The sequence below is a fragment of the Betta splendens genome, chromosome 5 (assembly GCF_900634795.4).
Source record: "Betta splendens chromosome 5, fBetSpl5.4, whole genome shotgun sequence".
NCBI lineage: Eukaryota > Metazoa > Chordata > Actinopteri > Anabantiformes > Osphronemidae > Betta > Betta splendens.
In genome coordinates, this window is record NC_040885.2 from 4,352,063 (window position 1) to 4,376,542 (window position 24,480).

Sequence of the window (24,480 nt, forward strand, 5' to 3'; positions counted from 1 at the left end):
TGGGGTTATGGTTGGTGCTAGTAAAACATATTATTCCTCCTTAATTGAGGAAAACAAAAACAACCCCAGGTTTCTCTTCAGCACTGTAGCCAGGCTTAAGAGTCATAGCTGTGTTGAGCCTACTATCCCCTTAAATCTCAGCAGCATTAGAGAAGACATTCAGCAGAAAGCACCTCCAAATGACAGAAATCACTGTCTAGATCAATCAACTTTACATTTCTTTACATTTAGGCTATGTACCACAGGCTGTAGGTCGCTGCCACCTTAATTGAAAAAAACTACTTTGGACCCTGAAGAACTAGCCAACTAAAGGCCCATTTCAAATTTACCTTTTATTTTCTAAGATTCTTGAAAAAATCGTGGCAAAAAAATTTATCTGACCACATCAGTGGGAATAACCAGTACAAAGATTTTTTAAAGGATTAAAGGAACAGCACAGAATGGTTTAAATCCTATTTGTTGAACAGATACCAGTTTGTTCATGTTAATGACAAATTCTCCACATGCACAAGGCTTAGCTATGTAGTACCACAGGGTTCTGTGCTTGGTCCAATTCTGTTCAGCCTATACATGTCTCCTCTTGGTGATCCTGGATGTCCCAAAACGTCCTTCAACTCAATTCAGATGAAACTGAAATTTTTATCGTTGGGCCTAAAAATCAGAGAGAGACACTATTGAGTTAGATAGCCCCCCTGGATGGCATACATTAGCTTGAGATTTTACTGTAAGGAACCTTGGTGTCATCTTTGACCAGGATGTCTCTTTATACATTATACATTAAACTAATGTCCAGAACCGCCTACTTTCACCTTAGAAATATAGCTAAAATCAGAAGCATCCTCTCTCAGAGCGATGCAGAAAAACTGATCCATGCATTTGTTACCTCTAGGCTGGACTACTGTAACTCCTTACTCATAGCATGTTTAGCCCATTTATTCAGATTCCTGCACATAAAAAAGTAGCATACATTGATTTGTATAGTAGAAATAGAGTAAAAGTATACTGTACACTCAACACGTACATGTAATGTGAACATGTTCATTAAAATTCTGAGAAGTTCATTTTAATTAATTGTTTCAATTCATTTCATTGATTCAGTTGCAATACTTGGTGGCAGTGTTGAATATTTTTTGACCTGAAATGAACAAATGTTTTCAGGGTGTGTGTTTATCTGAAACTGATGCATGATAATAATAAATATGTGTTGCTTTATGCTGAGTTCACAACAAGGAAAGTCTGAGTCAAACAAAAGTCAAACCTGAGGTTGGCCAGTCCCTTTAAACTTTAAACAAGTATTATGTATTTCATTAAGCACCAGCTGTATATCTTCAAGTTGTTACATCTTCATTAAGTGCATTTTAATATATGAATTCTTAGTTTACATTGAAATAACAGCTTCAATATAAGTGTTACATCGGTTTGCCATAAGGTACATTACATCCGATGATACAGATGGATGTTGCTGCATTATGAAACTTTGGATGCGTGATCCACTGTAGAACGCTTTGGAACTACAACAGGTCGCATCCTGGCTGTGGGTCAAATGCAGATGATTGTGTTCGCTGACACCTCCAGGAAAAGAAATCATGCTTTAGGAAACCGAAAGCAAACTTGCCACATTCTTCCTGGTTAAGGAGGAAATTAATGAGCTGTTGTTGGCCAAATTAGACAGATCACAGCATGTCAACTTTAGACTGGAATCTCTGAGTAGATCATCTGACTGGTTTTACACAAAAAAATGTGTTTCATGTTACTTTAACAGGTGAGAAGTGAAAGATCATGTAGTAGTTAACATTTACTAAACAAAGTAGCTGTATTTTGTAAATATAGAAAAGTTGTGACAGAAGTGATACTGCCACCTGCTGCACACTTTCCTTGTGAATATGTTAGCATGTCAATGGGTGAATGGGTTGTAATTACATGTCCTGGTGAATATCATCAGGTGGCAGAACACACAGAGCTCTTCCTGACCTGTGTTGACCAACTAAACCAGGGGTGGCCAACCCTGGTCCTTGAGAGCTACTTTCCTGTTGGTTTTCCAACTCTCCCTGCCCCAGCAAATGCTGATTAACTTGACCAGGTGTGTTCAGTCAATCAGCAGCTAACTGACACACCAGATCAAGATAATCAGCAGAGAAATTTGAAAAACAAGCAACACAGTGGCTCTCGAGGGCCAGGGTTGGCCACCCCAGAACTAGATAGCGGTAGAGTACATAGTAACAAAAAGCAGAACATAGATGGTAAATCTAGAGTCACAAAGGCACTAAAATAGTGACTTAAAGAGATCCTACTGATGTCTCCAATGGTTTACAGATTAGGAGGAAAACCAAAATTATTGTTAAGAACTAATCACAAGTGTTGTGATTGTGTTTAGATGAGCTTTATAGACCAGATGTTATTTTGTCACACTGACACGTCTGAAGAATTTACACATTAGAGGAATCCCCAACCTTTATTGAAACAGATCTCTGATGTACAGTCAACACAAAAACAAACAAACATGAAACAATGTTTCTATTCAGGCAAATACCTTTAGTCAATAGGTACTAAGACTGAAAGGTTTGTCAAAATAAAGGGGCAAGTACAGTTTCTGCCCACAGTAGAAGCACAGGACAAAGGTATTCATCAAGGGAGACACATTTTCATACGCCATGTTTTCATAACAGAGAGCATTAGAATGTGACAAGTAACGTGTTCATCATTAGAGTTCAGTCAATGACCATGTTCTTGCATCAAAAGTGAATGAAGGACAAGTTGGAGTGAGCGTGTATGAAGGAAGCGCAAGAAAACTAAACTAAATGAAGTGTGTTAGCAACAGCTCATTCGTGAAATACACATGAGCAACTATACTTTCACATATCCGAAAAATGTATATTAGTCATTAGCCGGTGTAAACATCTGTATTACGCAATATATCAGTAAAAGATGCTAATGATGCTCTGTCCAGTTACAATCCTATGCTAATCAGAAACCCACACACATCCACCATGCGTGCCATCTAGCTGAGGAATGTGTGAATAGGGACAATGAAACAAGGTCAGATGTGCAGCAACATGAGGTAGTTAATTACAAAAAATATATTACAGGGTCCCAGCTTAGATGAACACGTTAACAGCCTCACATCTGGGGTTAACAGGTCACATCTGTCACTCAGACTCTGTTTCACAAGAAAATTTGAAAATGAGCAAACATCTAAAACTCCCTTTCAAGTCTCCATTTCGCACATTACACTTTTGATCATAGGCGGGGGGGGGGGGGGGGTGCGCTACACTATTACACTACAAATTATTTAGGGTTTTCTTTTTTTTAATAGTCTCATTCCAACTTCAGAGATTTTAGTAAAGCATATTTTGGGGAGCCTTATAGAACTACAGACGCTCCTTCACAAAAACACTTTAAATAAAACATCATGAGGCCTAAATAATGTATCTGGATATCAAAATAACTGTAAAGCAGCTAGTACGGAGCTTAAATTTACCTGACTTACAACTTCAAGGCACCAAGGCTTAAATGAAATTAATTCCAGTTAAAATTAAAAGGTGCAGTGTGTCCATGAGGTGCGGCTTACACGACAAAATCTCATGGTTTCTAGCTCAAGTCAAAGTGGATTAAAATAAACACTCAGCATTATTTTCAAGTTCTTTTAACACGCTTTAGTTCTGCAAAATGTCTTACATTCACGTCACAAAAACACAAACGGTTGTAAGTGGAGCGACTTTCAGTTCCTCCTCCTACGCTGCTCAGTAAAATGAGTAAACCAAGTCTCAGGCTCCAAGCATGTCAAATTACCCACTCGTTAAAATCAACCACAGCTTCAGTGTAGCTTACCTACACGTAAACCAGCTGAAGCCTGGAGAGCCCCAACAATGGAAAAAAAAAGCAGTGACACTATTTTCTCACATGTGGTGCGTAGATATTTGCTGGAGCACGTCCATGGTTTCCAGAGTCAGACACATGTATTCCTTGCACTGATGCTGCATCTTAGGTTCAATATAGAGAGGACTGCTGCATTGACCCTGCCTCATGTCCTCTTAGGGAAAACTTTCCAGACTTTTATTGTTGAAAGTTAAACCAAACTCCATACAAAAAAATACAAGGTTCTCACGCATTGCAAAGAAAAAAAAAGGTATTTCAGCATTTAAACTGCAGGAATGGCTGCATTTCTTTGCTTCTCCTTTAGCTTCACAGTCTTCAGACTTACATGGAGACCCCTTACAGGTGTAGCAGCACAGGTTGGCAACACATGTCTGCAAAGACAGAGAAAATAAAATAACTTACTTATCCAGTTGTACTCTATAATGCTGCTGCTGCTACTACTAGAGATCCTGCTTATTCTACATCTAGACATTATTTAACAACCAAACAAGTTGGCGACTCATCCTTTGCAGTTAAAAGGTAAAAAAGCCACAATATTATAGTACTTAGTGACATTTAGTAGCGCGCACATGCACGCACGCACACGCACACACACACACAAGCACACGCGCACACGCACACACACGCGTAAACGTCGAGCCACCGTGCTGAGGAATTATTGTGAATGTGGAGCTGGAGCCTCTGGTGAGTCCTGTAACACAAATAGTCCTTTCTTAAGCAGCCTACAGCACCAGGCAAAAGGACTGGGGTGTTTCGAGATGGACAAACTGTTGCAACTTTATTTCATTTATGCAGTTTTCCCCATGCAATCAGTTATATAACAGGCAGGGATTCATCCTGCAGAGACAACACTGGCCCTGACTACACACTTACACTAGAAAAAAAACAGACATACCAGTCACACCTATTTATACCTAACACACCTATTCAGACAGTGCAAACTGTCTGAATAAAGAAACAACTTTTTTACTTTTTTTAAGTTCACACAGTTTTGACCGCTGCTGAAACAAAATAATTTCCCCATTGTGGCACTAATAAAGCCATATTGTATGATATCGTATTAGCAACCGTTCACAATCCCATGGGCACAGGAGCAAGCAAAGATAAAAACACGCCAAAAATGGCCTTTTACATTTCAAGCGTACTAGTCAACTGAACGATCCAACGCTCACATATGTGCAACAAGAGGAGGAACGATTCAGGCTCATTTTCTTTAAACCCAAACATCTGCACACAGAGGGTTCTCTAGCCCGAGGGCTCACACTAGCTGCAGCTTTGATCGCGTAAGATATGTAGCGGACATCCAGGCAAGCAAACAGACACAACATTCACTAGTTACCAAATATGAAACATGTCCAAGCGACACCTTCCTTGAGCTTTAGAATACCAATAATCTTCATAGAGCTGAAACATGCCCCAACAGCTCATACTACAAATGTTGTTTATAGTACATGAAAAACCGCCATGAGAGAAGAGTAATGATCCAAGGACCTCAAATTCAGCCACTGAAAATGACAAGGCCCTTAGTTTGAACCAAGACTGCTTGTTGAAGGCATTTCTTATTCTTGAATAAGGCTGCTATACAGCTGGGAAATTAGAAGGTGACCTGTATTGTTGTCCCATCAGCCGCCAGAAAAGCTTAAATGAGCTGTCTTGTGCTTTTTGTCTGGTTACTTCTCCCTCTGTTATTGTTTATTTTACCTTTCTGTAGTAGATTATACTAAAAAAAAAACACTTGTTAAACAAATCATGAAACTTGATAAATTATTGTTTCACAATAAACTGTCTTTAAAAAAACAATTTTAATATTCACCTCCTCTATGAAAAGCCACCAGTGGGAGAGTTTGTGTGCCAAAATGCCCTTAGGAGCTTTGGTCGGCAACTAAATGCCCCAGTGATGCCCAGAGTTGTAAGAAAATTGGTCTTTTATTAGACTTTTATGTTAGTCCATGAAAACAAACACTATGTTTAAGTTTAAGGGTGTCCATCAGCGAGTGTGGCAACCGGATGATCAACTTTGAAATGTCTTCTGACCTTTAGCTTCATCAGACACTTGAGTGCTGAGCCGTCGTCAGATGATCAGATAATCCATGCCACACAAGAGAAGCTGGACAGTTGTCAGGCTTGGATGTACTGTGAGGATTTGGTGGGAACATCAGGATTCCACGTCCAGGAGATCTTTAACAAGATCCCCCACTTTGAATCTAAGTGAACCATATTCCTCACCAAACTGATGATGCAGTAATTTGGCGCCTTAGCTACAGGGTCTCTAACACCAGTTGCCCTATCTCTAAACAGTGGTAGACACAGAAAGTATTAGATGTGTTCAAGATGAAGGAGGAGTCCAATCAAGCAAGGATGGCTGGTAGGACCCCTGAGACAGCTGATGCTATTCACTGGCCAATTGTGCTTTAGCCCAGAGTTTGGGAAGGCTAATGTAATCCTGCCAAACTGTTCAAAATTGTAATAAGGATTTGAAAAAATACTTCATAAATACTTTATCCACCCATTTTCGATCAGTTATGCGGGGCCGGGTTGCGGGGGCAGCAGTCTTAAGCAGAGAGGTGCTGACTTACTCCGGCTTTGCAAGTGGGACCCCAAGGCGTTCCCAGGCCAGCCAAAAGGCACAGTCCCTCTAATATGTCCAGTACACCTCCCTAGGGAGGTGTTCTGGGCTAGCTGGGCTGGCTGAGCCACCTCGGCTGGCTCCTCTCAATGTGGAGGAGCAGCAACTCCACTCCTCTGACTCTGCACCTCCCTGCGGAGAAAACTCATTTCATTTTTTTGTATGCGCGATGCTGTCCTTTTAGTCATGACCCAAAGCTCATGGCCATAGGTGAGGGTAGGAACGTATTGACTGGTAAATTCAGAGATTCGCCTTTTAGGTTCAGCTCCCTCTTTACCACGATGGATCGGTACACCAACCGCATTACTGCAGCCGCCGCACCAATCAGTCAATCTCATGCTCTTTCCCTCCCTCACTCGTAAACAAGACCCCAAGACACTTGAACTCCTCCAAGCTGGAACCTGTTATATCTTTTTTTAAATTTTTTCATTAAAATTTCCCCACTGTGGGACAATAAAGATTTTAAAGATCTTAAGCGTCTGCAAAAGATATCACCTTCCAGCCGGACTGCATAGCTAAACATATATCTCTTTATAGAACTACACTACACCTGTGTCCAACCAAGACAGTGACAGACTTAAGGAAGGATCCGGCCACGCTGTCATTGCACATACGCACACATGCACACACTTGTTGGGAACTGATTCTCCCTGAACTGGTTGATGCTAAGTTTTCACCTTGTGACTGGAACTGTGGGCAATATGTCATATCATTTGCTGCTAAAATCAAATCAAATAAGCCAGTATGTAATGTATAATTACCTGTATACAATCTTTCCGAAGATCATGCAGCACACATAACCTGATCCACTCTATTCTGCAGCTCAAAGGCATCAGGACGGTCCTGAGGGTTGACAGCGAGCATGTCCTGAAGAAGCTTCCTCACACTGTCTGGCATGCATGACCTGCGTTTCTGTGGGATGTTCAGTACCATCTTTGGATTTTCTAGCAGTGCCTCACCTACTGGCACAATGTCTGCTCCTTGTCTCACATATGTTCCCAGCAGCTCCCGCTTAGATTCCGCGTCAATGAAAGTAATTCTTTCTAACATGGCCCATATTATGATCCCCAAGGCAAATATATCAGCCTTGGCCGTGTAGTGACCCTCCCATACCTCAGGAGCCATATAGAAGTCTGAGCCACATGCTGACGACAGCCAAAACTTGTTGACATTAATGTTTTTGGTCTTATCGTCGCTCTCTTTGCTCTCTCCAGTGTTGCTTAAACCAGCACAGACTTTACTCAGGCCAAAGTCAGCCACCTTGAGGACTGGAGTCCCCGACTTCTCTGAGATAAGGATGTTGTCAGGTTTGAGGTCTCTGTGGACAATGTTATTCTCGTGAAGAAAAGCAACAGCGCTGGTCAGCTGGAGCATAAAGCTGTTATTGGTTTGTGGATCAGGTCGTCGAGACAGGATGAAACGGTTGAGGTCACCACCTTCGCAGAACTCCATGACAAACCAGAGGTAACAGGGCTCATCTGGAGGATTGAACACTCTCTCGCCTGGAATAAACACATACAATGTCCAAGCAGTTAGACAAATGCTAATGTTAGAATGTTAGAACTGCTCTTTCATTCACATACACAATGTCAAACAACTTCACACAATTGGCCACAGGCAGTGACAAACTTTCTCTTTCTCAGCTTTAAGTGATAGCTGTGCTTCACTAAATTGGCCACAACATTATAAAAGTACACCAAACCTGTGACAGTACAAAAGAACCAGCACAGCACACAACACCAAGCTTTAGAAAACTTTGTGAAGGTGCTGAGATGGGTCCAACTGCCGTCACTGTCAGGGGAACCTGTAACACCTCAACAGACTCCATTTTATTTTAGTGAGCGAGCCTGCAGAGCTATTTCACAAAACCTGCCCATCCCCCAGTGAGTCCGTGTCATGGCGACAACAGCCGTTCTAATTAAGTTACAAATAAAATAAAAAGCCCATCACCCTCATATAGCTTTACCCGTATCTTCTAAGCGTCATAAACGTAGCTACATGTTGCCACAACAAATGGCGAACCCCAAAACAAAACGCATCGTTTTCTGGTTCTGGTTAAACATCAACTAGCGTAAGTTTTTAAAACGTCCGGTGTAATATGGGTTAAAGACTAAACTGTCAACTGACAACCCACACTTTAAGTTTTTAAAAATCATTCTAGCCGCAAACAGAAACTCAACGTCTAAACCGAACGAATTACACATCTTATTAGACAGGAAGTCGGTACTACATTAGACATGGTGGCAATTAAATGGTTCTCTGCATATGTCGCATATAAACCAAAACTAGTTTCTGCACCAAAACAATTCCTAAAATGTGATTCCTTCTAATTCGGCATTAATGAAAAATCAAATCAGCACAGCTTTGAGAAGCGACTCAGCTCAAACTGAGACTGAGAGCTAACACTGGGTAAGACACTTGCCTTTCAGTGAAGTCTCCACCAGACGCAGGTACTGTTTGGACAGTTTGTTTCCATGACTCATTTTCTGGGCCATGCCATTCCGCTGCAGCACACATTCCTCCAGGTGAACCACGTTTTTATGCCGTTTTTCTAGACTTGCCAGCGCCCAGAACTCCTGCAGGGCAAGCTCCACGTTCTCCGGAGCGTCGCATCGCAGCTTCTTTACGGCAACTTTAGCGCCGGACCTCCGGGCCACCGCTTCGTACACGACGCCGTATGTGCCCCTTCCTACCTCTCGTAGCAAGTTATAGCGGGGCGCCATGACCCTCCGCTCCAAATTGTCCTGCTTAAAGGGGCCGCTGTCCTCCTCCATAGCATGGTCTTCTTCCGTGTTTCCCACGCTCAGACACCGCAGCACACTGGATTCCTTAGCTCGTGCTCCGGATTGTTGTCGGCAGCTGAGTCGCGCGCTTCTCGTGCGCCTCCGCCAGTTATCACTACCAGCGGTATCCATAAGAAAGATTCTTTACGATTCACACATTAACCAAGAGTGTCCGCATGTTGTCACCAACTGTTGCGTCCATGCCACTTTTTACTTCCATGGACCACTTAAATAAAAACAAGAAACAAACTTAAATCGTTAGAGTAGGTTCCAGGGAAGGAAGATAAAGTTCTTTTAGAGCATTAGAGCACGTAAAGGTATTTCCGGCGAAGACCTTCAAACTTAAACCAACTCCTTAAATTCAGAATCTGTTAAAAGACGATAAACTGTCTTTGAAACACAACATTAAAACGTGAAAACTACGTAATTATTTTCACAGTTATGTTTAAAGTATTATCATGTCAGTTTGTATTACTTAGGGATAATTTTACCCTTTTATTTTGAAAAGCAAACCTTTAATTATTTCCGGCCTATTTTAGGAACGTGGCACCTTGGCAGCAGGATTACAAAGTTCAAATATAAAATTGGCTAAGAACACGGCGTACTAAAATACATCTTTATATAACACCTGCGGATTTTTGTAATAGAGAAGTTCTATACTACTATACTACTATAAAAAATGTCTCCACAAGACACGCGAAACTATAAATCCCTCGCCCCAGTGGTTCCCACTGTCGGTTTGTTCCGCGCAGTGGTCACGTCTACGACCAACACACTACTACTTCACGTTACCTGTTAGGAGCACGTGTCGGAGCACGCTGCCTGCAGCATTTACGTAGGCATGTTTTTTTTTTTTGAAGAATATTGTTTGTACAGACTGACTTACACATTCAAAAAGGTGCCACCAGGAAAATGAAGAACACACAAACATTTTTGCTTTTATCCTTAGGATGTTCAATGACATGAGGACATAACCCAATCTTACATAACGCAATCTCACATTTAGGAACCCGAAAATCCTAAAAAGTCCTTAGTTTGGTCGACAAATATATTCAACTACAAATAGTAACAAACAGGTCCGTGCATGAAGTGCAATTCATTATTCATGTGTAAAATGAAATTTGAATAACGACTTTTTATGCTGTGTTTCGTTTACGTAAGTCAATAAAACACATTTGCGATATACTGATTTACTCAATCTCCTTTTCTCCACTTTCAAAACGAAATAAGAAAAAGGGAAACCGGGGGCGAGGCCAGTCGCCGGACTTTCACAATAAAACGCCCAAGAGCATTTGAAGCGCAACATCGACAAATATTTGTAGCTCTTGAAGGATTGCGGTCGTGTTTTGACACACAATAAGACCCACATTGTTAAAATGAATCAACGTAACAATTATTTATTTAGCCCGTCTCAGTACTGACAACTGTCGATTACGTTACGACACATTGCGTTTGCTAAAGGAATGACAGGTCAGTCAGCACGCCACCGTCGGGTCACTTACAGAATCACCTGCCAACAAAGCTAAGTTTTCTGTGCATCCTGCTTCATTAGACTGCAGCGATATCACGACCTTGTCGACACCTGATGAGGAAGAATTTAGTACATCTGCGGTGTTCTGGTGATTTTCAGTTTACGGTGAGAATGAAATCGCGTCCCCCTGCTTGGCCGGTTGATGCTCTTATGCCCAGGAATACGCTCTAATATTGTGCTGGACTTTGCAAGTATTCTAAACAATTTATTGTGGCTGTTTAGACATGCTCCATCATTGGACCTCCTGTCTCAGAGCCTGCTTTACCTGCGGGAGAATAACAGCCACTGAACCTGCCTTCACAATAACTGAACTCATTGTGAGCCATGACTGCCCTAATGTGCTTCGCATCATCTTTGTGAGGCAGATTCTGTGGCAAAGTGTGTGATCAGATGATCCGTCACGTAACATCAAGGTGTTACTGTATGTACAGAGCAGATGAGTGCCTGCACAGGATCTTTTTATTTTCCACCACCTACCTTCGGTATTGGTTTAGTAGTCATCATACCTTGCATTGAACATCTTACGTGCAGATGACGGATGAATCAGAAACAACAGTGCATCCAGGAACACTGTGGGTTCACCTCTTGTAATGCAGTCCCAAATCATAGGTCTGCATGCTGTTGTTCTTCTGGGGTGTGGAAGGGATTTTGGCCAAAAGAGGACATTCATGTCAATGATGACTGTCTCTCTGCCTCATATAGGTCATAGGACTGCATTACAAGAGGTGAACCCACAGTGTTCCAGGATGCACTGTTGTTTCTGATTCATCTGTCATCCTGATCTGAGGAAAACAGTCTGTAGCTCTTTTAGCAACTTGTTTTCAAATAAATAAGCCATTGTTTTATATGTTTCTATGCTGATAGATAATATTACACTTTACATGTTCTATAAAGTTCAGCCTTGAAGATGTTGAAGATTTTGTGAGTTGGCAAATGCAAACTTGGTAAATAAACATTGGTTAAAAAACATATGGGCAGTTCTGACTGTGAGAGCCACTGAGTAGCATGTGTGTAATTTGGTTATTTTGGTTTAGTGTTAATGCATGGCCTCATTGTGGTTTCATTCATTGTACGATTAGTTTTATATAGTGCTAAGATGCTTGTTCTCCATGTTATCGGTAAGGCGTAGTGCTTACCTCCAAGCAGCAGGCAGCGCTATGGTAAGTGGAGGAAAGCATGCGCAAGTAATAAGAAGCGAAAAAGCGGCGCTGGCTAGGGTGGTTCGAAATAAGTTTTTGATCGTACTCAGATGAACAGAATTTTTTTTATTAAAGTCTTGGAACAAGCAGCCCCTGATAACGGAAGGCTTTGTCAGGATATCAGGCATCATTCGGTATTGGACCGAGTTGTGTTAAAATCAATAAACGATCTTTTGACCATAAAGGCAGTGCGTGGACCTTCTTATCAGGTGGATCTGCATAAATAGGATCAAGAAGAATGAACGGCGCGTCAGAACCCGACACCTAGCGAGCTAAGTGGCCTTCAGAGTTGTGGATGTGGTGAACTACATTACACTACACTATATTCAAGTCAAAAACTTCAAACATAAGATCGAGAAAGTTGGATGTGCGTGCCGACGGTCTGAGCTAATTCCTGAGCTTGTTTGACGTCAAGCATGTGATCGTGTGGAAACCGCGATCGAACCATTCAAATTGGATCATTAAGGTTGGATTTTGCTTCGTGCTTTCCACCCGGAATATAAGGTTTGGACTTCCCTTCTGGTATTAGAATTTTGTCGTTCGTTGTGGCGTTATAACCGTGATGGAGGATAACATCGATGGGGACGCAGTTATGAATGATGTCCACAAGAGGACAGTCAAGTACACGGAAAAGTCTGTGGAAGCCAGGCTGAGTCATTATATTAACCAGCGGCGAGGTAAATTAAAGCAATTAACTGCTAAATCAAACGAAGTTGAGCAGCTAATGGAGACTTAGAGGAAATAAAGTCAAAGATGAAGACATTTAAGACACTGTTAAAGGATTTCAAAGAAAGCAATGAAAATGTTCTACTCTATCTCCATGAAGATGAAAGGAGAGATGATCAAGAATATTATTCCTAATTCCAAAAAGGGACAAGTATCAGTACTTTATGCAAACAGCTGATGAGTAGATCGAACATGCAGAGTCGAAAAGGGAAAGTATGAATGCATGTGATGAAGAAGTGACTCCCATGGACAGTGTATCTGCGGTGACTAGACTACCGTCTAGTCACTAGAGTAGAAAATTCAGCAGCAAGGGATCTAGCGCATCTTCTGCATCTTCAGCATCTTCAGCACGCTTGAGAGCAGAAGCTAAACGTGCAGAACTGGAAGCCAAAGCAGCCGCGCTTACACAGAGAACAGCTTTAGTCGTAAAGGAAGCACAGCTACAAGCAGAGAAGGAGGAGTTGGAAATCAAAACAGCTTTGGCAGTTACCAATGCTATGATAAAGGTGTATGAAGATTATGACACTCACGATAAGGACACAAGAGAATATGCAAAGGCTGCAAATGTGACATACCCTTGTGAACCTGAAAGGATCCAGTAGAAGAAAAGACAGAAGGTAAACTTTCGCTGAAACCTACAACAGAGATGGAAAAGATGCATACAGCTGCGTCAGTAAGACCAAAAGTTGAGAGGTCAATGGACTCGAGCGTAGCAGATGGGGGGCGCCTGCAATTGCAAAGTAGCACCACAAATGACATCTACGGAGTTATGAAGCAGCAGACAGACATCACGGAAATGCTGGTAAGACACCATCAGGTTGCTCAGCTGCCGCAGCTTGATGTTCCTGTTTTTTGTGGCGATCCACTGGACTTCAGATCGTTTCTTAAGGCATTTGACCATGCAGTGGGATTGAGAACTAACAGCAGCGTGGATAAGCTGTATTTCTTGGACAGTACACAAGAGGTGAGCCTCAGGATCTTGTGAAAGGATGTCAGCATATGTCTCCAGACCGTGGCTACCATGCCGCTATGCGTTTGTTTGAAGACCGCTATGGCAATGCATTGAAAATCGCAGCAGCGTTGATGGAAAGGTTGTTTAAATGGCCACAAATAAAACCAGAGGATGCTTCTGCACTCAACAGTTTTTCACTGTTCCTCTTAAGTTGTCGTAACGCACTGGAAGATGTGGATTATATGAAAGAGTTAGATAACCCAACCAACATTAGAGCCATCATCTCGAAGTTGCCCTACAGTACAAGATCAGGGAAAAGTGGAGAGCAGTGGCTTTTGAGATACAGGAACGAAATCGTAAGACACTGGAAATTGAAAGGAAAGAAAGGAGGATGCACGTAGGTGACAAAGCAGCAAGGAGGGAAAAAATAAAGGGAAGCAGCTTCGCAGCAAATGTTGTGCCAAAAGAGGAAGAAAATAAGAAATCAAAAGAAAGGGCAGATAGAATACAAAGCAACGTTGCCCAGGTTCAACCATGCCTGTTCTGCAAAGGAAATCATGCACTAGTGGAGTGTCATGTTGCAGAATGCTCCCATAAAGATAAGCTGGACTTCATTCGCAAGTCTGGTCTTTGCTTTGGATGCCTAAGGAGGGGGCATATGAGTAAGGACTGCAAAAGGAGAATGACATGTCAAGTATGCTTAGAAAAGCACCCAAGCATGTTACATAATGCAAGATTTTTCGGACAAGCAAGTGTAAAAGGCCTGGATGAAGTCAACTCAGAGCAATCAGTTGTCTCAAGTGCACTCGTTAATTTGGATAAGAAAGAAACTACTGGTAATGGGGCTGGAGGCCAATGTGTCCTTGCCGTTCCGCCAGTTTACGTGAAAGCAAGGAGTGGCACCAAAGTCTGGAAACCTATGCTTTTGTGGATCCTGGCAGTTCTGCAACTTTCTGTACAGAGGCTTTAGCAAGCAAGCTAAATCCTCAGGGAAAAGGAACCAAACTTTTATTGACTACCATATGTTCAACCAAACAGATGGGAAGTTCCCTCATTAGAGACCTACAAGTTTGTGGCCTAAAGGAAGACAACTTTATCGACTTGCCAAAGGTTTTCACACAAAGGAGCATCCCGGTGGCAAAGGAGAACATTCCTCTTTAAAGAGACATCAAAAAATGGCCGTATCTCCAAGAGGTGAAGATTTCACAAATAGATGCAGAGATAGGTCTCCTTATTGGTAGTGATGTGCATGATGCATTTGAGCCGTGGAAAGTTATTCATAGCCAGTGTAATGGTCCATATGCTGTGAAGACAAAGCTTGGATGAACTGTAAATGGACCACTTAGAGAATGCAGTGAGCAGCAACATGAGGTTTCTGTGAACCGTATTTCAGTGGAAACAGTGGAAAAACTGCTCATGCAGCAGTACAGAGCCGACTTCCCTGAACATCACTGCAATGACAAGTTAGAAATGTCACAAGAAGACAAGCGTTTCATCAGCTTGGTATCTAATTCTGTTCGGCATGAAAATGGGCACTATTACATTAACCTTCTAACAAAAGGACAACTGATCAATATGCCTAACAACAAAGATGTTGCAAAACAGCATGCAATAACTCTCAAGAAAAGACTCAGCAAAGATTCGGGTTTCCAGCAAGAATATAAAGACTGTATCGATGAGCTGTTAAGCCAGGGATATGCCATCAAAGTACCACAGGAGCAGTTGGATCGGCAGGATGGCAGAGTGTGGTATATCCCACACCATGGAGTATACCATCCACAAAAGAAAAAACTCTGAGTGGTGTTTGACTGTGCAGCCAGGTACCAAGGAACATTGCTGAATCAAGAGCTGATTCAAGGCCCAGATCTTAAGAACACTCTCGTTGGAGTATTAAAAAGGTTCAGACAGGATTACGTTGCAATAATGGCAGACGTGAAAGCTATGTATCACTGTTATGGGAAAAATTGTCTCTTCCTTATTTCTATGTCTCTTCCTTATTTCTATGCAGTTATTATACGGTTTATGACTTATGTTCTGCAATTAATATCTTATGTTTTGTCTTACTATATGCATTTGACATTTCACCTAGATTGTTCAATGGTTGTCTCTGCCTGATAGACTCTCCACTCTAGCTCCCAAACCCAAGGTCGGGGAGTTGTGTCTCTGTCTGTTGAGACTTGGTGCTCCTTTCTCACACACACTGCGACAGGGAGGAGATGGTGCATGTAATTTGATTGGGTTAGAAAGACATTCCACCCTAGTCGGACAGAGAAGCTAAAAGGCAGAAGCAATTTGAGGATCGTGGGCTCTTTGCATCACACCTTCGTGGTGTGTGCACTGATCTCCCCAGCTGGTTTTTGGTTTGTTGATGTGCACAATCAACATCCATGCTTTTTATTTGCTTTCCCCATTATTTTTATTTTCTTTATTATTTCAATAAATTGCACAAAAGGACAACGTCACGAACAGGATCCGCTGCAGGTCGTCTGGACAGTGTGACCAGGGACGATAGTCCTGAGGACTAGGTTCGCTCAGCCTCCAAACCTCTACAGCAGTTCTGAGTGGGAGGACTGCTCACCCGTCTGGATTGCCTCTGACGAGATCCAATGAGCACAAAATTCAACCTCTACTTGGCCCGGTGAGATATTTCTAAAACGACTATGTGGCTGAAAACATCTAAAATATAATAATTAGGACCAAACATTTTTTTTTATTTTAAATTTAATATTTAATTCGGGTAGAAAAATCAATTAGGTCAAAGTCTGCCCTGGTGGCCGAGACGGTGGTTGCTAAGGGTTGGCTCGTGGAACCAAGCTTGTTTTTGTCTGTACTGAGGATACAGACCAGTGTGCAGATCTGAGCGCAGTCCAAAGGGAGTGGACAAGAAATAAAAGACGGCTTCTGAAATACGGAGCGCGTTTGCAGGGGGAAGTGGTTTTGAGATACGAGGGACCCGGGTCTTAGAGGGGCCTGACGGTGAGGGAGCACTTCCGAGAACTCTGTCACTGATCTGAGCGGTTCCCTTTCTACGGAGACGTCCGTGGAAGAGAAATTTCGAAAAAGAGCCGTTTTGTGGCTAAATTGAATTACAACATTTTTGTATAACCATGGAGACAAGATTTGAAGCTTTGTGACTGGCTGCTTCAAAACTTTATAAAAAAAAGGCATTGCAATCTTTGTTGGTGATGATGAACTATTGCATCATCACTTATTTTCATCATTACTATTACAGCAGAGCATGAAACACATGTAGCAAATGTATGAACCTGTTCTCATTGGATTGACACATTTTCCCCTCCCTTTTGCAAAACAGTTAACACTGATGTCATTCAAATAGTCCAAATTCCATTGTTTTAGCTTTGGTGACCAACGAGAAACCATCTGTTCCTAACTATTAGGACCCAGTAAGACCAGTATGAACTCTGTGGTGGAAATTATGTAATAAAGGCAGATGAGTGAGGTGTCCTCTTGTGCGATTTATTGAAATAATAAAGAAAATAAAAATAATGAGGAAAGCTAATCAAAAAGCCAGCTGGGGAGATGAGAACATACATCGCAGAGGTATAATGCTGAGATCACCCCGATCTCAGGTTGTCTCTGCCTTTAAACCCTTTTCCTTGGCCCTGGTAGAAGCTCTCTTTCTTGATCAATCAAATTGCTTGCGTCTCCTTATCTCACTGTGAGTGAGAATGTTTATATTCTCACTCACGCGTCTTGTTATCAGGAAGGAAGGAACACCAAGCTTCAAAGACAAGATGCACTAGGCTTTACGGCCTTGGGTCTGGTGAGGAATCAGATAGAAGGGAGCCAGAGGCCGGGGTGTAAAGGACAGACACACATCATAAACAATAAGTCAGTCAGACAGAGCATCAGATGTCAGCACTTGATGTACAACAGGGCAATTGAGAGTGAGAGAGATTGTTTTTAATAGACAAACGTTTGTTTGCCTAATCAGTTACAGAGCACATGATTACTATGCAGAATGAGAAAAGAACAAAAGAAGCACAAAGTTACAATTTTTTCCATTACAACTCATGATAGCACCTGTTTGACACTCCTTCACAAAAGTCTTCAATTTTTGATTGTAAATCAAATAACTTTTTCTTCTGGATCAAATTAGTGCTTAAAAGTTACATTTGACATAACCTATGAAGACAACAAATAGCAACAGGCTCTAGTGACAGTCAGTGATGCACTGATTCACACTGAAATCAGTGTTTTGTTATGTTATGACTGATATAATTGGTTGCAAGTTGTTCTGTTAGAAATTAGTTTTTGCTGCATATTTCAAGTGTTTTAATATGATTAGGGCATTTAGCAAACAAAGCATGTCATTTTGGCATTGGAGCAGCTGTTTAAACCTGTGTGTGAACTGTTAAGAAAATGTGTTGTTTCATTGGATGGCTGTGTCAAAGCGACGATAAAAACTGCAACATTATTAAAGTTTTTATTGATCCATATAATAAATTATATCATTGATCTAAATTTTCATTTTATGGCACAGGGTGGTTTATTTAGCACAAAGTCACAGTTTTGTTTTCTGAGTCAGGATGTTGTTTTCCATTTTCTCATTTGGCTCCATACAGTCTGTCCAGGCACCTAAGACAATTACAACCAGTCAGTAAATGTCTATATAGCCTTTTCAATACATACTAATATTACCGTCAATGTTTTCTTTTCTTTTAACAGTCCTGGAAAGGTTTATTATTAGTTAATATTAGACGAGGTCTAATAATATGGTGTTTACAGTGAATCTTATAATTTCTGCTACACTGCGTCCTGTGCGTGTGTCAAACATGGTTGTGTGGCTCTGACAGACGGTCGTAATGACGTACAGTAATCCACCTTGACGCACTATCATACAGTATCTGTACCTCGTAAAACCACAATGAAGCGCTTAACGGGTAGATGTTGGACGCGTGGAGCTGCCTCTTCGATTGAAACCACGTTCATCCTGGTTCGCGTTTACATCCAACCCAGAGAGACGTCGTAAAAGTATCAGAACGAGGGACGGAGCACAGATACACCGCGCGACCGCTTGGATTGAACCGGGACAACGATGGGAGCTGTTCTGGGGGCCTTCTCCCTCGCAGGATGGGTAAGTCTGAACATTTGTCAGTGTAAATGGTTTTAATTTACTGAGAAATGAAAGACGTGCGAAGAGTAAAAAGCAACGTGAAATAACGTTTCAAAGTAATTTGCCGCGCCTCTCGCTGCGCTGACACCAAACTAAGCGTCATCTTAATTCTCAGCCCTTCGTTCAACAGACTCGAAGCAGCACTTGCTCCGACAATTCCCAGTTACTGAGTCGGCTGAGTCTTTATTCGATCACATCAACTCGTATGTTTAAGGCAAAATAAAAAGGCGAACCCACCGTTTCGATTTTGCTTTTGTCGTTTTGCCTTACTGATCAAACGTAAGATAACGTTTTACTGAACTAATAACAACAAGCACATACTGGTTAATGTGGCAGGTCACTAACTTAGCAGCCGTTTTGTGGCGATATTTGAACGTATTCGGCCATTGCGCACTATAGGTTTCCGGTCAACGTCCATCTCGTTTCATCTGAAGGCTGACGATTTGTATTTTGAGTCTTGGCTAAATTTAAACAGGGTTTTGTTTGCGCTGCCTTGGAGTGAAACTTGGCGCCTGTCAGGCCTGTTCCCTGGCTGCAGGTCACCAGTTGGACACATGTTAGAAATGTAAAAAACTTAATACATAACCCACAAGGAAGGGTTAATCACCACAACCCTAAGGTCATCTGCGTCCACGTGATTAATTGGATTAAATCGTTGTTTTGCCTGGTGTATGTGACCATATCCAGAATTATTGTGGATAAATAGGATAATATCAGTGCGTGTTTAATCCAACACAGCAACGGAAGTCAAGGAGTGTGTAACTCCTTATATGTACAGTAGGGAAAGAATTCAAATGGGACACAGGGTCAGAATAAGGAAACATAAACACAACTGTGTTTAATAAAAGCATGAAAGGCCTAAAGGTTTGGAATGTTTCCTTAGAGTTATTTGGTCTATTCTATGAATTCATCACATTATTTATACACAAAGATCAGTGTTACAAAATACAGTTGTCCAATTATAAAACAGTAATGAGAAAATATTATTATATTATTATATAGTAAACAATTAATAGTTTGCTCAAAATATAGCCACATCAATGAGTCACTTGATTTGAGCGCCCATTGATTCATTGTTTATTTGATAAACCCAGCAAACGCAACCTGGAATCTTCTGGCTCAGACTGAAGCCTGCCCTAATTTGTCTGTAGCTGTATTAAGCTGACCATGGCTGACTGGCAGTGGAATTAACTTGTTGACAATCTTCTGGGCCTCTTATCTCTTTACTCCACTCGGAGATACAGCATGTCACAGAGTTTATTATATCAACTGTAAATACTGCTAGAAGTGGTTCTGTAATTTCTGCTTGTTTTCAATGAGAGTAGTAGTAGGCTTTTATGAAGCACTTACAGACAGTTTCTGTTACAATTCATGTTGTCTGTTGTTAGGTATCTGTTCAGGATCATAACATGTAGTGTCTGGTTTCATCTGATGGCGTGAATATAATCTATTCACCATCATCATTGCACACAAAGAAACCTTAGCTTGGCCCTTTTCTTAATCCCTAGTTACTGTGTGGCCCATGTAAAGTAATTTAATTTATCTTGTTATAGATACCATTGATACATTTATGTTGGACACGTTTATTTTCAGTTAGCCTCACAAAAATCATTGCAGAATTGCAAAAATGTGGATATTCTGTGTCCTGGAAATGAACAATGGGTGGATCCCAGACACCATAGGAAGAGTTTGGTTGTCTGCTGTCTTCAAACTCAAGGACACACTATCTGTGGCTCACTATGTTTCAGACTTACACGTTTATTGAATATTCTGTGTTTTACTTGTAGCGTCCACAAGTCCACAAATCCACATTTTACATATTGGACAGGAGGTGATTTTAACTCTTGTATTAAAATTTAGTTTTTTCTGGTGAGACCCTCTGCTCTCACCTTCCCCAACACAACAGGGACTGTTGCTTAAAACAACAACACACTTATGGACATATGGTCTTCGGATTCTAAGTTCCTGTGGTGGAAATTTCCTATAAAGAGACAGACGAGAGAGTTGTCTTTTGTGTGATTTATTATAAAAAAAAGAAAAAGAAAAATAATGGGGAAAGCAGATCAAAAACAAGGATGCTGATTGTGCACATCAACAAACCAGAAACCAGCTGGGGAGATCAGTGCATACACCACATAGGTGTGATGCAAAGAGCCCAAAATCAAGTAGCTTCTGCCTTTAAACCCCTTTCTCTGGCTCTGGTGGAATGTCTCTCTGCACCAATAGAATTGCTCGTGCCACCTTATCTCGCCGTGAGTGATAGTGTTTACATTCTCACTTCTGCATCATCGTGTCTTATTATCAAAAGGAAGGAACACCAAGCTTCGAAGACAAGATGCATTTGGTTTTATGGCCTTGGATCTGGTGCGGAATCAGATAGGATGGAGCCAGAGACTGGGTGTAAAAGACAGACACACATCATAAACTATTAGTAATTCAAATGGAACACCAGATGTTAAAACTTGATGTATGACGGGGCACAATAGATTAGTTGTTTGTGTAAGAACGTTCAGTATTGCACCTAACCAGCACATGACGACTGTGTTGGATAAGAAAAAGCACAAAGGTACAATTTTTCCCATTACATTCCCCCCTTTTGATTACACATTAATCAAACACTAAAAGAATGAAAATTGTCAAACATTGCATTTTGTAATAATAACGGCCCTTGCAAATGAAACAATGAGCGTATAAACTCATAAAGATTCAAAATACACCTTTACATAAAAAAGTTGGGGGCTGTTTTTGTTGTGGTCTTCATTTGTAACATTTTTAAGACACCATTGAAGACAATGTATGTATGTTAGCCCTAGGTTTCCGGTGGGGTTCTGTTTAATATAATCTTAAGATAGTTTTCATGCTTTTGGATCTTTAATTGTACATTTGGGTCTAGAGTGATGGAGAATCAGGGATTAACCAGAATGATGATGTGTATTGCTGCTTGTGTTGTCTCATAACCGCACAGCGGGGGGTCGTCCTTCTCACGTCGGTTGGATAGGGTAGTGTTCCTGTCGCCTGTTTTCATCTGTTGGGAAATCGAAATTTTGAGGAAAAAGTGTTTGGGCGGCATGGTTTGCATGTTGGAAACAAAGTCATCAGTTACAAACAGCATCAGCTGCAGGTAGCAGAACAGCGTCCAGCAAAGCAGTAACCTTATCATGATGTAAGATAGGTTTGCAATCAGACTTCAAAAGCTTCCTATGCGTCCACGGAGCACCAAAGTGTGAGAAGCATCTGTGGAGTCTGTGTAGAGGGTAACAGACTTCCCTTCTGCTAGTTTACAGCTTCAGTCAATGTGATCAACTCTGCAGCCTGAACAGAGTAGTGTCCTAGCAAAATGCCAAGCTTCAGGACGGCTGTAGTGTTCAGCATGTGAACACTACTCAACCCAAAGAGGTGTCAAGTGACTTTTATTTTAGGACGTCCCACAGAAAACTCAAGAGACTAACATACTTCAACTAACATCCTGTGAACAGCTTCTATTGTTCCATTAACGGGGCCGTTACTCCCATGGCAAGGGGGTGTTCATGCTGAGCCACTTCAACAAATCCTGTCTTTTCTGTCACAGGCTGGTTGTAGTCATCCAAACTGCCTCTCAATGACACATGAAAACCACAGTACCAACATTTCTTACTGTACTGTACAATCTTACTGTATCAGGATCAGACAGGCGCAGTTGCCTGCTTTGGCCAGAGGTGGTACGACGAGGAAGGTGTCAGGGGTGGTGAAATGAACTCAAGTCATTTTGGAAGTTCAGTTAGCTCAGTTGGTAGAGTGACGATCTCGGGAAACAAAGATCTGTGATTCAAACCCCTGTCTCAGTTTTTATGCAGGGCCAGGGTGTGCGAGGTTGTTGCCAGAAAATTGATTTTGTGCTACATGTCAATCTGATAAACCAGGGACTGTTTTTACTTTTATGTCACTTTTTTTCCACAGTGAAACGTAAAATATTTTTACAGCTAAAGTCAGTACTCAAGTGTGGCCCATTGTCCCACCACTGTAGCCACGTCTAGAAAAGTGGCTATGTGTTCCACATGTGTTCCAGCCATGTCTCCATGTAAATGAATCTGCTCAGCCACAGAGTGAGTGAAGCTGCTTTTCTCAAGCGGTGGAATGGGCCACACTGGAGTTCTGACTCTGTCTGTCTTGTATGTTTCACTATGGAAAAAAAACCCAGGTCTGTCAAAACATAGAATCTTGTGTGTTTCTGTGTGTCTCTCTGACTAAATAGAGGGCATGCCTGCCTGTATTTAATGCATGTAAATGAATGTGATCAGCTCCAGAGCGGGGGAAGCTGCTGCTCTTAAGTGGTGGAATGGGCCACAGTTAAGGTTTCATGTCTCCATGAACCCGTCAGAGGATGGGTAACACTGCAGGACACACTTGGTGCTATGGTGGGCTTGAATCTGGTTAGCCTGGTAGCTCAGTTGGTAGCCACTTGAGTATTGGTTTTATCTTTAAATTTATTGTTTCATTGTGGAAAAAAAGTGACTGTGGTGAAAATTTTCCATAAAGAAGCAGATGAGAGAGTTGTCCTTCTGTGCGATTTATTGAAATAATAAAGAAAATAAAAATAATGGGGAAAGTAAATAAAAGCATGGATGTTGATCGTGCACATCAACAAACCAAAAACCAGCTGGGGAGATCAGTGCACACACCACGAAGGTGTGATGCAAAGAACCCACGATCCTAAAGTTGCTTCTGCCTTTTAGCTTCTCTGTCCGACTAGGGTGGAATGTCTTTCTAACCCAATCAAATTACATGCACCATCTCCTCCCTGTCGCAGTGTGTGTGAAGATATTTACATTCTCACACCTGCATCGCTGACGTCCAACTATCTGTGAGAAAGGAGCACCAAGTCTCAACAGACAGAGACACAACTCCCCGACCTTGGGTTTGGGAGCTAGAGTTGAGAGTCTATCAGGCAGAGACAACCATTGAACAATGTAGGTGAAATGTCAAATGCATACAGTAAGACAAAACATAAGATATTAATTGCAGAACATAAGTCCTAAATCGTATAATAACTGCATAGAAATAAGGAAGACACAATTTTTCCCATAACAGTGACATAAAAGCAAAAGTCCCTGGATTATCAAATTGACAAAGAGGCACAAAATCATTTTTTTGGCAACAACCTCCCACACCTGGCCCTGCAGGGGCAGGTGTCCAAGCCGTTCACAGCTCATTTCAGGTGTTGGCTGAAGTGTGTCAGTCTCTTGACCTACCTTTGGGAAGTGCTTCGAGGTAAGAAAAATGCTGGGACTCCTGTAAAGAAATGTGAACTTTCTTATAGGAGAGATTGACAGCTTTCTGCTGGGAGATAGGGGTTAGCCATGCCAGCCCACACTGCTGACCCCTTACCCAGAACCTGAAGCAGGCCCCCAGCAGCGCTTTAATGTGGCACAGTGCAGAACAAGAGCACAGGTGGAAATGACCTATGTCACCTCAGGGTAACACCTGAGAGGGCCTGTGACATTATTGTGGCATGTGTTGTTCTCCACAATATTACAGTTATTAGAGGGGAGCAACACCCTGCCCTACAAATACAAGACCCTGAGGAAGACTCCATCCACCCTGCAGATTACCGGGATGGAAGGACAGTCAGAGATGTGATTTGCTGTAATGTCTTAATCAACCATCACCACAA

The 24,480-nt window shown here is 41.7% G+C and overlaps 2 protein-coding genes across 2 annotated transcripts in view; one reads left to right on the plus strand and one right to left on the minus strand.

The window, feature by feature from the left end:
• Positions 1-2,433: 2,433 nt before the first annotated feature.
• LOC114855910 (serine/threonine-protein kinase 35-like) lies at positions 2,434-9,715 on the minus strand. Its single transcript, XM_029151439.3, has 3 exons — positions 8,925-9,715; positions 7,264-8,004; positions 2,434-4,247 (listed from the first exon to the last, which is right to left on the minus strand). The coding sequence occupies exons 1-2, from the start codon at positions 9,415-9,417 to the stop codon at positions 7,286-7,288; spliced, it is 1,212 nt and encodes a 403-aa protein (XP_029007272.2). The 5' UTR covers positions 9,418-9,715; the 3' UTR covers positions 2,434-4,247; positions 7,264-7,285.
• Positions 9,716-11,421: 1,706 nt separating this feature from the next.
• Positions 11,422-24,480, plus strand: part of si:ch73-267c23.10 (serine incorporator 3) — a 46,187-nt gene continuing 33,128 nt past the window's right edge. Inside the window, exon 1 of the mRNA XM_029150070.3 lies at positions 11,422-18,791. Within this exon, the coding sequence (XP_029005903.1) occupies positions 18,753-18,791 (39 nt within the window). The 5' untranslated portion in view covers positions 11,422-18,752. The remainder of the gene's footprint in view (positions 18,792-24,480) is intronic.